This window comes from Echeneis naucrates, chromosome 9 (assembly GCF_900963305.1).
Source record: "Echeneis naucrates chromosome 9, fEcheNa1.1, whole genome shotgun sequence".
In the NCBI taxonomy this organism is placed as follows: domain Eukaryota; kingdom Metazoa; phylum Chordata; class Actinopteri; order Carangiformes; family Echeneidae; genus Echeneis; species Echeneis naucrates.
This window is the reverse complement of record NC_042519.1, coordinates 6,967,617-6,979,511: the sequence shown is the minus strand read 5'-3', so window position 1 is coordinate 6,979,511 and position 11,895 is coordinate 6,967,617. Positions and strand designations below refer to the sequence as shown.

Genomic DNA, 11,895 nt, shown 5'->3' with positions numbered 1-11,895 from the left:
GACTAAAAACGGGGGGGTGATTATCAAGCATCGGATAAGTTGACCAATGCCCTCTAAGTTTTTATAATGACACAAGTAAGATCAACGTAAGTCTTTATTTTAATGGGTGAAATAACACATTATCCATTAATGCATGTTCCACCTCTTATCCGTTTCCGGGTCACGGAGAGTGCTGGAGCCAATCCCAGCTCAGTCTGGGTGAGGGCGGGGTCACCCCGGACAGGTCGTAAATCCATCACAGAGGCCAACACACAGAGACAGACAGAGACACACAACTACGCACACTCAGACCTACAGACAATTTAGAGTCACCGGTGAACCCAAGCACGATGCCTTTGAACATGCAAACTCCATGCAGAAACAGCCCAGGGAATCGAACACGCGACCTTCTTGTTGTGGGGTTACAGCGCTAACCACTACAACCACACAGCACCCAATTATACTTTAATACTGCCTCTGTTTGTGTGCCAAAAGAAAATAATAATAAAAAAAAAAAGTACTTTCTATAGTTAGGACAAAGGCAATACTCGCATTGTTTAACTTAAAATAGTAAAGAGCTGAATGTGTGTGTGTTGGGGGTGGACACAGGTGCATACCTGGACTGGAAGGTATAAACTTCCATCCGCTAAAACTGAGCATGACAAAAGTTGATGAAGGACTAAAGTTTTGCCGTAAAATAAACATTTTGCAAACAGATGGCCGGCACTAAGTGAAGGTGCACCGTGTCATTCAGAGCGTCCCAGCTCACTATCGGAGCTGTGCAGATGAAACTGAGCTGCAGCGGCTCCACACTATCATGATATCGGCTTATTCAGCAGATAAGAGTTTGAGTGTATCCGCGTTATCTGCAAACAAACTGCAACTTCAGATTAATTCCGCGCGTGTATTTTTCCTCATGCACGTCGGACATTAAGTACATGATGTCTCCATACATTACTCCGACATGAGCAAGGGAGGGGCTGCTGCAAAACACACTGACAGAATGAATGCAAAGAGCCAAAAGAACACTTCCTGTTGATGCAAAAATTGCAGCAGCAACTGTCTGACACATCTGGACTGAAGAGGGGGGGGAGGCCTGGCTGTGGTGTTAGCGAACTACTGAGGGGAATGGACAACGTTTAATGCTAATCTGCAAGACGGTGAGTTCGCTCCGACCTCAACTTCTGCTTGACCCGGTGACCGTAATGTGTCCGCAATGTCGGCGCGTCTTCGATCTGACAGTTAAAGTAAGGGACGGATAATTGTCAGCGACCGTACGTTAGCAACTACCTGCTAGCTAGCGTTAGCCGCTATTTAGCATCGGTCGCTACGTAGACATGGATGGCTGCTAGCTTAGCTAGCTAGCTGACATAGTAGCTGTTTCATATGACAGCCGACATAGTTTTTGCACCCGCGGTCGACGTTGAAAGTGAGCAACTCAACTGTGCAATATTATAAAGCTTTAGTATGGGTAGAAAAAATGTGGCCAAACTATAAAATAGTCGAAGAGCGAAGTCTGTGGAAAAGTTGCGCATTTTCTTCTGAAACTGCTCGATTTTAGGCTGCGCTAGCTAATTTAGCTGGTTAGCTTAGATCTTATGTGCGGTAGTAGAGTGTATCGGCTCTCGGAGGTGACGTTTGAATTCATGTTAATCTAACTACAAATTACCGCAGAAATATAAAAAATCTAAATAAATGTAGAAACAACATTAGAACAGCAGGTGGAGGCGATGGCCAGTGTTACGCTAATGTTAGCAACTATGCTACGTGGAGCCCCCTCCCTTTCGATAGCCAGCTAAAGTACACCAGATTGGTTTGCAGTGAAGTTTTAAACACCGCACGGTTGCTTCCCCGGTGTATCGGCATTGTGTGCACGTACGCTGGGATTAGCAGTTCCAGGTGATGTCCCCGGTATCCATGTATGATCAAGTTAACATGGGCAAACCAGTTAATCTCAAACAGGTAATAAGTGGTATTAAAGGGTGGAACCAGGCCGGTATATATTCACAACCTGACCTGTACCAACAACGTGTTTTGTTTTTTCATACGGCCCCTGCTGAGCTGAAAGTCTAATGATCGGAGCGTTAGAGACGTACATGATAGCGGGTCATGAATAAAGTTTATTGTGATGACAGCAAAGGACAAAGTGCGGAGGCACGGCAGGTTTTTCACTACTCTTGGGTTCATCTCGGTCACCGAGGACCGGGTTGAGCACAGAAATCTTCCTATTCTGCTACATTTATGACCCAGTTTGAAACCAAAAACACGTTATTCCGTGATAACAGCATCTGAATCCAATCCAAATAATTTAACTGTAAGGCATGTCAGAACAGAGTCAAGCCAAGCAATTTCGACTTTTACATGAGCAGACATAATGACTTTGCACTCATTCAACCTACCTCTTTATAGTCCTCTTTCTGTTTAGGATAAGCAGTAAAAGTGTATTGGTTTGACCCCCTGGCTGAAATGACTGATTGGGCAAAACAAGGATTATAGATGCCAGGTGTGGAAATTGATCTCTGATGTAAATGGGGCTTTCGTGAGGTCTATTGTGGTGACCTGGTAATTCAGAAATTGTTGGGGTTTGATTGCAGTGGTCATGGTTTGCAGTAACATTGTCAGTCGCTTGCAACATGAATGTGAACGTGCAGTGCTTCGTTATTTATATAAATGTTGCAATATTTACTTAGGTTTTTTTTCATATCTCAAGGTTAAAAGGCTCGGCTAACAACATTAAAATAATGAACCAGTTTTAACATGGAAGCTGATCATTGTAAACTTAGCACAAAAAGTAAGGAAAATTGCATTTGGTAGATTATTTCTTTGTTGTAACAATGCTTCTTGGCAATAAATCTGATACTGTTGGAAAGCCTGTTTATTTCCCTTTTAAATGGGGCCACATTTGTAAGGAACATGCATTTGTGGGATCAGCAGCAAAGCTGAGTATGTGGGTTGCGCCCATGAAAAATGTGCCAAATCTTCTCTGCCAATGCCAAACCGCCTACAATGCCATTGACTCTTGGTGTTTGGTGAATTGGATGATTGAAGTTTGAAGAAACGAGACATATTGGCAAGTAAACAACTTATTAATTTAACATACAGGAGCCTCAGTAGTCTGTGGAAGAACCATACACAGTCACAAAACCCTGGCATCTCCTCCTCATACTGGTCACACACTGCTGTTGGGTGGCATCCCATTCTTCAACCAACAAAGTCACAAGTCAGCCAACGTGGTTGTGTTGGTCACTCCGACACGAACAACAAGCCAAAGCTGATCCCACAAGTGTTCAATGGGGTTGAGGTCAGGACTGCTGGCAGGCCATTCCATCCACTCCCAAATTCTGGAGGTAGCCTGATTGGGACCTAGGGGTATCAGAAGCTCAAAACAAGAGTCAATAGCAACTGCAAAATAAGCTGTTTGGCACATCTACCAAACACACATTTCCTCTTTTTTGTGCTAAGTTTATAAATGTTGGAATATTTACTTTGGTTTTCCATATCTCTAGATTAAAAGGCTCAGCTCATAACATGAAAACTGTGAACCAGTTTTAACATTGAAGCTGATCATTGTCTATTGTTTTATGTAATTTTGGGTTGTGTAAGAAACTTCACTGAAGAAGAAGACTGAAATGTGACCAAAAATTGAGAAATATTTTTCCTCTTGTACAACAGCAAATTATATTTCTGCTTTAGCAATATCTGACTGTTTGGTGGTGGATAGTGGACACTGCATGAAATTTATCACTGTATAACTGTACTTGCAATAGTGGAATCACTGCAGGGTGGCTTTAGATCAAAAGACATTGTAACAGGATGATATTAGCTAATTACTGGTGGTCATTAAAGGCTACAGAAGATAAGTGGTAAATCTGTCTGGGATCGCTATAGACAGACTGCAGGACAATCTCTGTAGGGACAGATCAAATTATTGAGGCCAGAGTCAAAAACTTGTGTTGTGGATCAGTTAAGATCCCTTACCACAAGCTATTCCCATCTGAATATATCAGTAGTTGTTTGTAGTGAATACAAATGTTGGAAATGAAAAGAAACCATATTGCTGTTTGTGAATCTGTTCTTATTTTTTTCATATCAATGATTCAGGGTTGAGTGAGTGTTGAACTACACCATCTCACTAACTTTAATTTGGCTGGTTTATTTCCCTCCCATGCACCAATTAAAGTATAATATAATTTAATTGGTTAATGATTAATCATTAATCATTTATTCATATATTCTGAATAAAGATAAATATGTTGTAGAAAAGGGATATTTTAAAGGCCTCATATGTCAAACATTTCTGAGTTATGTTATCATGTTATCACTTTTTTGGTTTCAAAAACCAAAACAAGAACCAGCATGGTTTTATAGTGCTCATGCGTCATTGTGGAACTTTAGCAAATACAGGGTGTGTCCAGCCAGGTAACAGATTGTAGACCACTGCTGTACCTTCTTAAAACTCACTGGCAAATGAAAATAACAATGGTCAGTCAGCAGCAAAATGAGCCAAATAAACAGTCGATTCATATATTTCAGTCTTATACCCTGCCAGCTCAGCAACTGAATGACCATATCATTTGGTGTTAATAAAGGCTATGGAACTGGGTGTGGTGTGGCGGCATTGCTTTGGGTGCTGATTTTACAGATATGACATCACAAAGATATAGAATTCCTTCCAGCTACAGTTTATGAATAAGGTCTTTTATGTATTTTGCCATGGAGTTTAATATAGTCACAGTATTTGCTGTATCCTAGACTGGCTTGATTTAAAAAAAAAAAACAAAAAACAAAAAAAAAAACAACATAGTAATCTCTCTTTGTACAGTATGAGACCTTTAAGGCTTGTAATAAACGTGAATAGATTGAGATGGGAAAAAAATCTTTCTTTTACAGTTTTTCAGGCTGAAAAGATCAAATGAGAGAACACACCTAAAGGCTAAACATACAATATTTAGCTTTGCATACTGAGCTCTCACTGAGTTTTAACAATTCCCGCACTGCATGTTTGTCTTACATCAGCAAAGTTCCTCACATGCTACCTACCCTTTAATATATCCCAGTCTAGTCTATTTTTATCTTGTTTTCTGCTATCTGTTTTAAATTGTTCTCCTGACCTTTGCTTGTTAAGCAGTTTCGTTCTGAATCTGGTCCACCCCACAAGCTGCTTCTCAAAATTGTTAAAATGCAGCTGCTGATGGTGAAGAAAACATACAGTGCTTACCTGCTGACTTTGATTCTGGGGTTTTTTTGTTTGCTATTTTGTTTTGTTTTGAGTGTCATGTTTAAATTATCAGAGGTTCTTTTTAAGACTCTATGGCTTTGAGGGTGATTTCTTTCCATTTTGGGTGTTCTGGTCCTTCGGTATGTATCACAAGATACCTAGCATCCTTTCTATGTCATCACATAAAGCAGCTGTGTCAAACAGGTTTATTACCAGACGGGGAATTTGAGCAGCAGATGGAATTTTTGAGCTGAGTTTTAACGTTTTCAGTTTTCCCTTGTGAGCCAAGCATGTGACCCTCACCCAGCATGTGCATCTCAACTACTGAGAATGCATTCTTTGGCTGCCCGTCTACTTGGCTTCATCTAGTATGCATGCTGTTGGCAGGCATCCCTGATAGGTTTTAGAGTAAGAACATGTTCTGTTTGGTAAAGGGGAGTAAAAATAATGCACACTTTGTTATAATTCTCTCTTCTCCTCTCTCTTCTGCTCCATCCTTCCCTCTCCTGTGCCAGGGCGAAAACTTGTGGTTTGTTGGACAGGTGTCTTGGCATGGTTTGGCAACTGGAGAAAGCATTTACATTCCTAAAGTGCTGACAGGGATTCAGCACGCAGTAGATCATGCTGAACTGCCAGTGAGGGGCAGGCAAGGGTGAAGAGGAGGCGGAGGTGCAGAGGGAGAGATGGGAGTAGGGCAGATGGATTGGGGGTGTTGGTGGGGGTTGGGGGCAGTTAAGCTGGAGAAAGGACACTTACTGAGGTGTTACAACACAAAAGAATTAACTTTTACAAACTGAATTATGCATTAGGTACTATAGAATTATATCTGAGTTAAAGCGTTCCACTGTGTTGTTCAACTTGTTCTGCAGAGAAGACAATGCTTGTGTCTGTTAGGGATTTCTCAACCAGTTCATGTCAGCATTTGTTAGACCGATTTGTTGATACTGGTGTGGGTATGCATTGCATCAGGGGATTTGATCGTTTGATAATTTTACCAAAATATGTAAGCTTGAATATCTTGCGATATCTAAATTCAGGAAGAGGTAATCATCAGGTGAGTTCATCTAAAATTAGTGGATAAACTAGCATTATCCACAATTACACTATTGCAAAAGAAGGTGATTCAGCCTCATTACTGACATTCTTTGATTTTTAAGAGGGTTTAAAGAAAGGCAAGATGGAAGAACACTTGATGTGTACTAACCGTCCATGTAGAACCGGATTTTCATCTTTCTCTGCCAAATGTACTACATACATATCGCTGAATGGCTGTCAGGCTTTACAACCGTCACTGTGTATGCAATATGAGTACAGTGTGTTCCATAAGTTGTTAACGTTTCGTGACTTGCTCTTTAGTTCCTGTTTACCAGCCCATGAATTTAATGGAGAAGTGACAAATCAAGGATAAAAGTGAATAAAATAACCGAAGAAATACAAAGAAATTATTTTACACGTTGTTTAAGTGTTATTCTTGGAGGTGTTGAACAAAAGAAATTGCTTTTTACAATTTTATAATTGTAACAACACCAAAATAAGTTTCAGATTACCAGTTGTTGCTTTTGTCTTTTTCTTGCCGCTGGAATAAAGAGAAACTTGAAAAAGTTTTTTCCTTCTTTTTTCAGGTTGTCGACAAGCTGGAGAAACATATCCAAGAAATGGACGACGGCAGCTACATCGAGTTTGATGTGCCGGAGTTCAGTAACACCGTTCTGACCCAGCTCAATGAGCTGCGGCTGCAAGGGAAGCTTTGTGACATCATTGTTCACATTCAAGGGCAGCCATTTCGAGCCCATAAGGCTGTGCTGGCAGCTAGTTCACCATACTTTCGTGACCACTCAGCTCTCAGCACAATGAGCGGCCTTTCCATCTCTGTCATCAAAAGCCCTGAGGTGTTTGAACAGCTTCTTGCATTCTGCTACACAGGTCACATGTCTCTTCAGCTGAAGGATATCATCAGTTTCCTCACTGCTGCCAGCTTCCTGCAGATGCAGGCCATCATTGACAAGTGTACCCAAATACTGGAGAGCATCCACTCGAAGATCAGTGTCCCAGTAAATGTGTGCAGCCCAGAGAAAGACGACTCACAGACTGGCCGGAATGGGGTCAATGACAGCAACCTCTTTGTAAACCCTACCCAGATCTCCCCCCCTTACTACTCCCGGCAGAGCCAAGCAGGACATGGCTTGGGCCGGGGACGGCAGCAGCAAGAGGAAGGCCAGTCAGACCGTGGCAGTAGTGATAGTGTGTCCGAGCATGATACTCCCATGGAGGGAGAGACAGAGCAAGTGGAGCTGATTGGCAAAGATGGGCAAGTAACAGATGTGCACGTGAAGATTGAGAAGACTGACCGGCCCACTTACTCAGATAGCTCCTCAGCTGGTGATGATGGCTACCACACAGAGTTGGTGGATGGAGAACAGGTATTGGCTGTTAGTGTGGGTTCTTATTGTCCTGTCATCCAGCCTGCTGCCTATTCTTACTCAGGGCTGTCCTCCCCATGCTTTGTCAACCTTAGCAGCTCTAGTCCTTCCCGCTCCATGCTTAGTGGCTTCAGAGGTGGAAGAGCAAGGGCAAAGCGCCCCCTTGCCATCCCGGCTGGAGTGCTGAGTCATATCAAACCAGGCTCAGAAGATGGAGAATCTGCTGTTGGACCCACAGGGTTGGAGAATGATGTGCGAGAGCGTAGCCTACGGAGCCAGTGGTACCCCTACAACGAGAGACTCATTTGCATCTACTGTGGAAAGACCTTCAATCAGAAAGGAAGCCTGGACCGCCACATGCGCCTACACATGGGAATCACTCCATTTGTTTGCAAGTTCTGTGGCAAGAAGTACACAAGGAAAGACCAACTGGAGTACCACATTCGGGGCCACACAGACAACAAACCCTTCCACTGTCAGATCTGTGGTAAATGCTTCCCATTTCAGGGCACCCTTAACCAGCACCTGAGGAAGAAGCACATGGGAGCATCAGAGAGCAACAATCACTTGGACTCTCCAGAGAGAACGGAGGGAAGCTCAGGTCAGAAGGACCAAGTGGATACGTCTGAGGGGATGGCCTTTGAGGCGCAATATGCAGAAGAGGCACCAGCCAATGATATGGAGGAAAGTTCAAAATGCAGTCCAGAGGAGGCTCAAGCATCGAGATGTGATTTTTAGGTCCTGCTTCAGGTTAAGGAAGCTTTAAAAAAAAACAAAAAAAAAAAAACGTTTATTTCAATACACGTTAATTTTTCTTTTTCTTTTTGAATCAGCTCCCTCTACTATGGACATTTCTCGCATCAAGGGTTTCTGTCAATTTTGTGAAAGTTAGTTGTTGAATGCAGAGAAAAAATGGGTGCTTTATAGAAATTCTTCAAGATTCTTTCAAGCAAAGGGAGTCACAATTTACTATTTTTGCGGAGGTCCCAATAATCAAGACCACCTAATTGATTTCTCTTTTTATCTTTCAATGTTTTTTAAAACATATTTACAGAGTTATATAGGCATGTTGCAATAATTGATAATGTGAAAGCTCTGGTAAGATGCTTGTCATATCACCTTTTTACCTGACCTGTTTTTGCACATGTGGCCACAGGAGGTCACTTACTCACAAGGAATGATTTTTCTGCCAGTGCAAAGCTTAGTGTGACATATCCGTTCAATACCTCATGATGCAACTACATATTCATAACAGACAGTATTTTAACTTAAATGAAACTCACCAGGTTCTACCTCATAGCCAAGAACCTACCAGGCACAGATGTGTTCACCTTTTGAAATCCGTTTTAGGTTGTGTACAGTATCTTATTGCCAAAACCTGTAAAGAATATTAACACAAAGCCTTGATACTTAGGGGAAATGTTCCTTGCTGATTGTATGGATTTGGGACAAAGTCCTTGTCAATTGTATTACGGTCAGCCAGGTTAAAACAATGATTAAGAAGGTGCTTTGTAAGGGGTGCATTAAATTTGCTAGCTTAATTGTGTTTGTTTCTGGCAAATGCGGAGAACATAGGAAGAGAATGGCCCTGTGTACTTTCAAGATATGATTTTGCTGTCTTATACATTTTTTTTTCTACAAAACACTCAAGGGTTTTAACTTTGATCACTACTACAGCTCTCACTCTGTTGGCCAGGGGGTTTTAGATGCTGTCATCCATATAATGGGTGAATTACGTCCATACAGTCAAGTCGTTCATATTCGTCTTTTCTCTGACAGCAGATTTATACTGCATCATTGTATGTGTTTTGATAGGCTTCTATGTTAATACTCTGATGCCTAACCAAGACAAGAGTCCTCTGTGTCACCTCAATACAGGAGGAACATCCCTGGATCTCCTCACGTAAATCTTCATAGAATACGGTCTGAATAATATGCAAACAGAAGGAACAAAGGAGTCTCAGCCATTTTGATATTAGTTTCCCTGCATTGTTTGGAAGAGCTATTGCTTTATTCCTTTATTCTCATCTTGTCCTACTTTATTTGATGGGACGATTGATCTGTGATCTCTGGATTGGTTGGGGTTGGTTTGGTTTATCAGTCCTATTTTTTGGCGTTGACACAGAAGCAGCAAAGCTAGATTAAGGCTAAGAGGTAAATGTTATTAAAGGTAGCTGGCGATCCAAAGTATGAATGCACTTTGCAGAGTTAGTGGTTCGGGTGGGAGCTATTCCAGTGATAAAATGTGCTAATCTCTGTCTTAATTCTGATGAAGCAGCATCAGTGTCAGAGTAGTACTTGCTTTACAGCATCAAGTTTTCCTTTCAGGAAAAAATGGTGTGAATTTTGATGAGACTCTGCAGTGGCATGAATGCTATCAGCTACAAGTCATACATATGGCAACATTATATTTTATCTATACCGTTTGAACAATGGGAATCAGGGTTGGGGATGATTTTAGCATATAGAGATTTGGGTTTATTTCCAGAATAAATACTTAAAGGCACTTAGAAGGCCTGAATGATTATCCTGTCATAGTCTGCAAATTTAAAACTCAGCTGGGTGGTTGTTTTTGTGCTGTCCTGCTTTCTTCTTTGCCATCCAGCTGCTTAATGTCTTTTTTGAAGAGCACCTGCTAAATGCTTTTATCCTGTCCCTTCTGGTCTATGTTTAAGTCGTGTCAATGAATTGAGTTTGATTATTTTACAGTTTTCTTATAATTTTATACTTTGTGTGGGTGGGAGAATATTGCGTTTTGTCACTTATGTCTAATGTTACATCAAGAGTGCAGTCCTTTTTATTCCACTGAATGTGCTGTCATCGACTTCACTCAGTTAAGATAGCAATCCTAAATTTAGGGAATTTGCTAAAATCGGTATAGCTAGCTTTTCGTTATCTTTTTCTCAACGGATTTATCACGGCATCAGCCACAGTCTGTCAACCTATACAATACTTTTTAGATGAATGTTTACGAACACAAGTTTATTTCTGTCAGCTGCTGATGTGCACGTTTGACAGCTAATCGGACCTCACCGAAATCAGCCGCTGACTAATTTGATTCTGCCTGTGATGATTCTTGCCCTTCACCAAGGAAAAAAAAAAAAAAAAAAGAGGAGATGCGCATTGTCAGTAATGTTTTGTGAGTAAAAGGTACAAACTGCTAAAACAATGTTGTGCCAAGATTTCACACCAAAGACTAATAGGTGATTTTTAACAGTAAATATTGACTGTATTGCATAATTGAATGCTTATTAAGAAGAATAGGGAATAGGTTCTTAATTTAATTTAGAACTAGTTCATTGCTGTTAGCAAGGAATGTACATTTCCCAGCTTATAACAATCAGTTATGTCAAATTTGAAAAATTTGCTAAGAAGATATTAAGCAGAAAAGTCATGAATAATATATATTAAGCCATAAAAAGCAGACAATATAAAAGTTGTGCAATTGTAATTGTTTGAAGCCAATGTAAAAAAACAGAGTATACTTCACAAAAAGTGGCATCTTAAACTTAGTGCCTTGCCACAAGCTTTACATTTTAGATTCTGGCACTTAGATACCTGTGCCTCTTTCATTTTTAGATGGATTGAATAGAACGATTATAACAAACTATGGCTACATCATTTATTGTTAAATGGTACCAAGAATGAATAGAAATTAAGTCATGTGATTCCATTCTATAGTTCCAAGTCCTTCCCCGTGTTGTTGCTTTTTATCATTTGATTACATTTTTTTCATGGGATGGAAAGCAGATTTTACGGTTTAACAAATTTTGTAGCAATTGATTACAATCAAATGAGGCAGACTTATTCCCCTGCGAGCTGTTGCCCCCTTGTTCAGAGACGATACTATATCCTTCCTCTCCAGCCACTGAGGACAATCTTGACAATGTACTGTAGTTGTAGGCATTTTAATGAAGGAAGGAGATGCATGAGAAAAACTAATCTACTTCCTCCCTGTTCTTTCGGAGCATCTAGCAGGGGAACAGCTGCCTGGGTATTTAGCTGAAATTAACTTAATATTTTTTGATTGAAAAAAAAAAAAAAAAGAACTTACCCTCATATACTGTAGCTGAATTGCACGTTGCTCAACCACAAAATTGTATAAAATTGCCAATGGATAATTTTTTAAACTTGAGTTTTCTTGTATTTGTTTCATCGATTGTGCACTTACAGTTTTTTGTTGATAGTACATACCAGTTCCATCCAAGGAAGTATAGTGTAGTTACCCTTAAGGGACTCAGCTATTATGGCCTCAATCTCTTTGGTTAGGGACCGTTT

At 40.7% G+C, this 11,895-nt stretch overlaps 1 protein-coding gene across 1 annotated transcript; it reads left to right on the top strand.

Annotated features, from left to right (window-relative positions):
- The first annotated feature begins 900 nt into the window (after positions 1-900).
- zbtb34 (zinc finger and BTB domain containing 34) lies at positions 901-11,693 on the top strand. Its single transcript, XM_029511233.1, has 2 exons — positions 901-1,139; positions 6,820-11,693. Exons 1-2 carry the CDS (start codon positions 1,122-1,124, stop codon positions 8,353-8,355), a joined length of 1,554 nt encoding a protein of 517 aa, XP_029367093.1. The 5' UTR covers positions 901-1,121; the 3' UTR covers positions 8,356-11,693.
- The last annotated feature ends 202 nt before the right edge of the window (positions 11,694-11,895 follow it).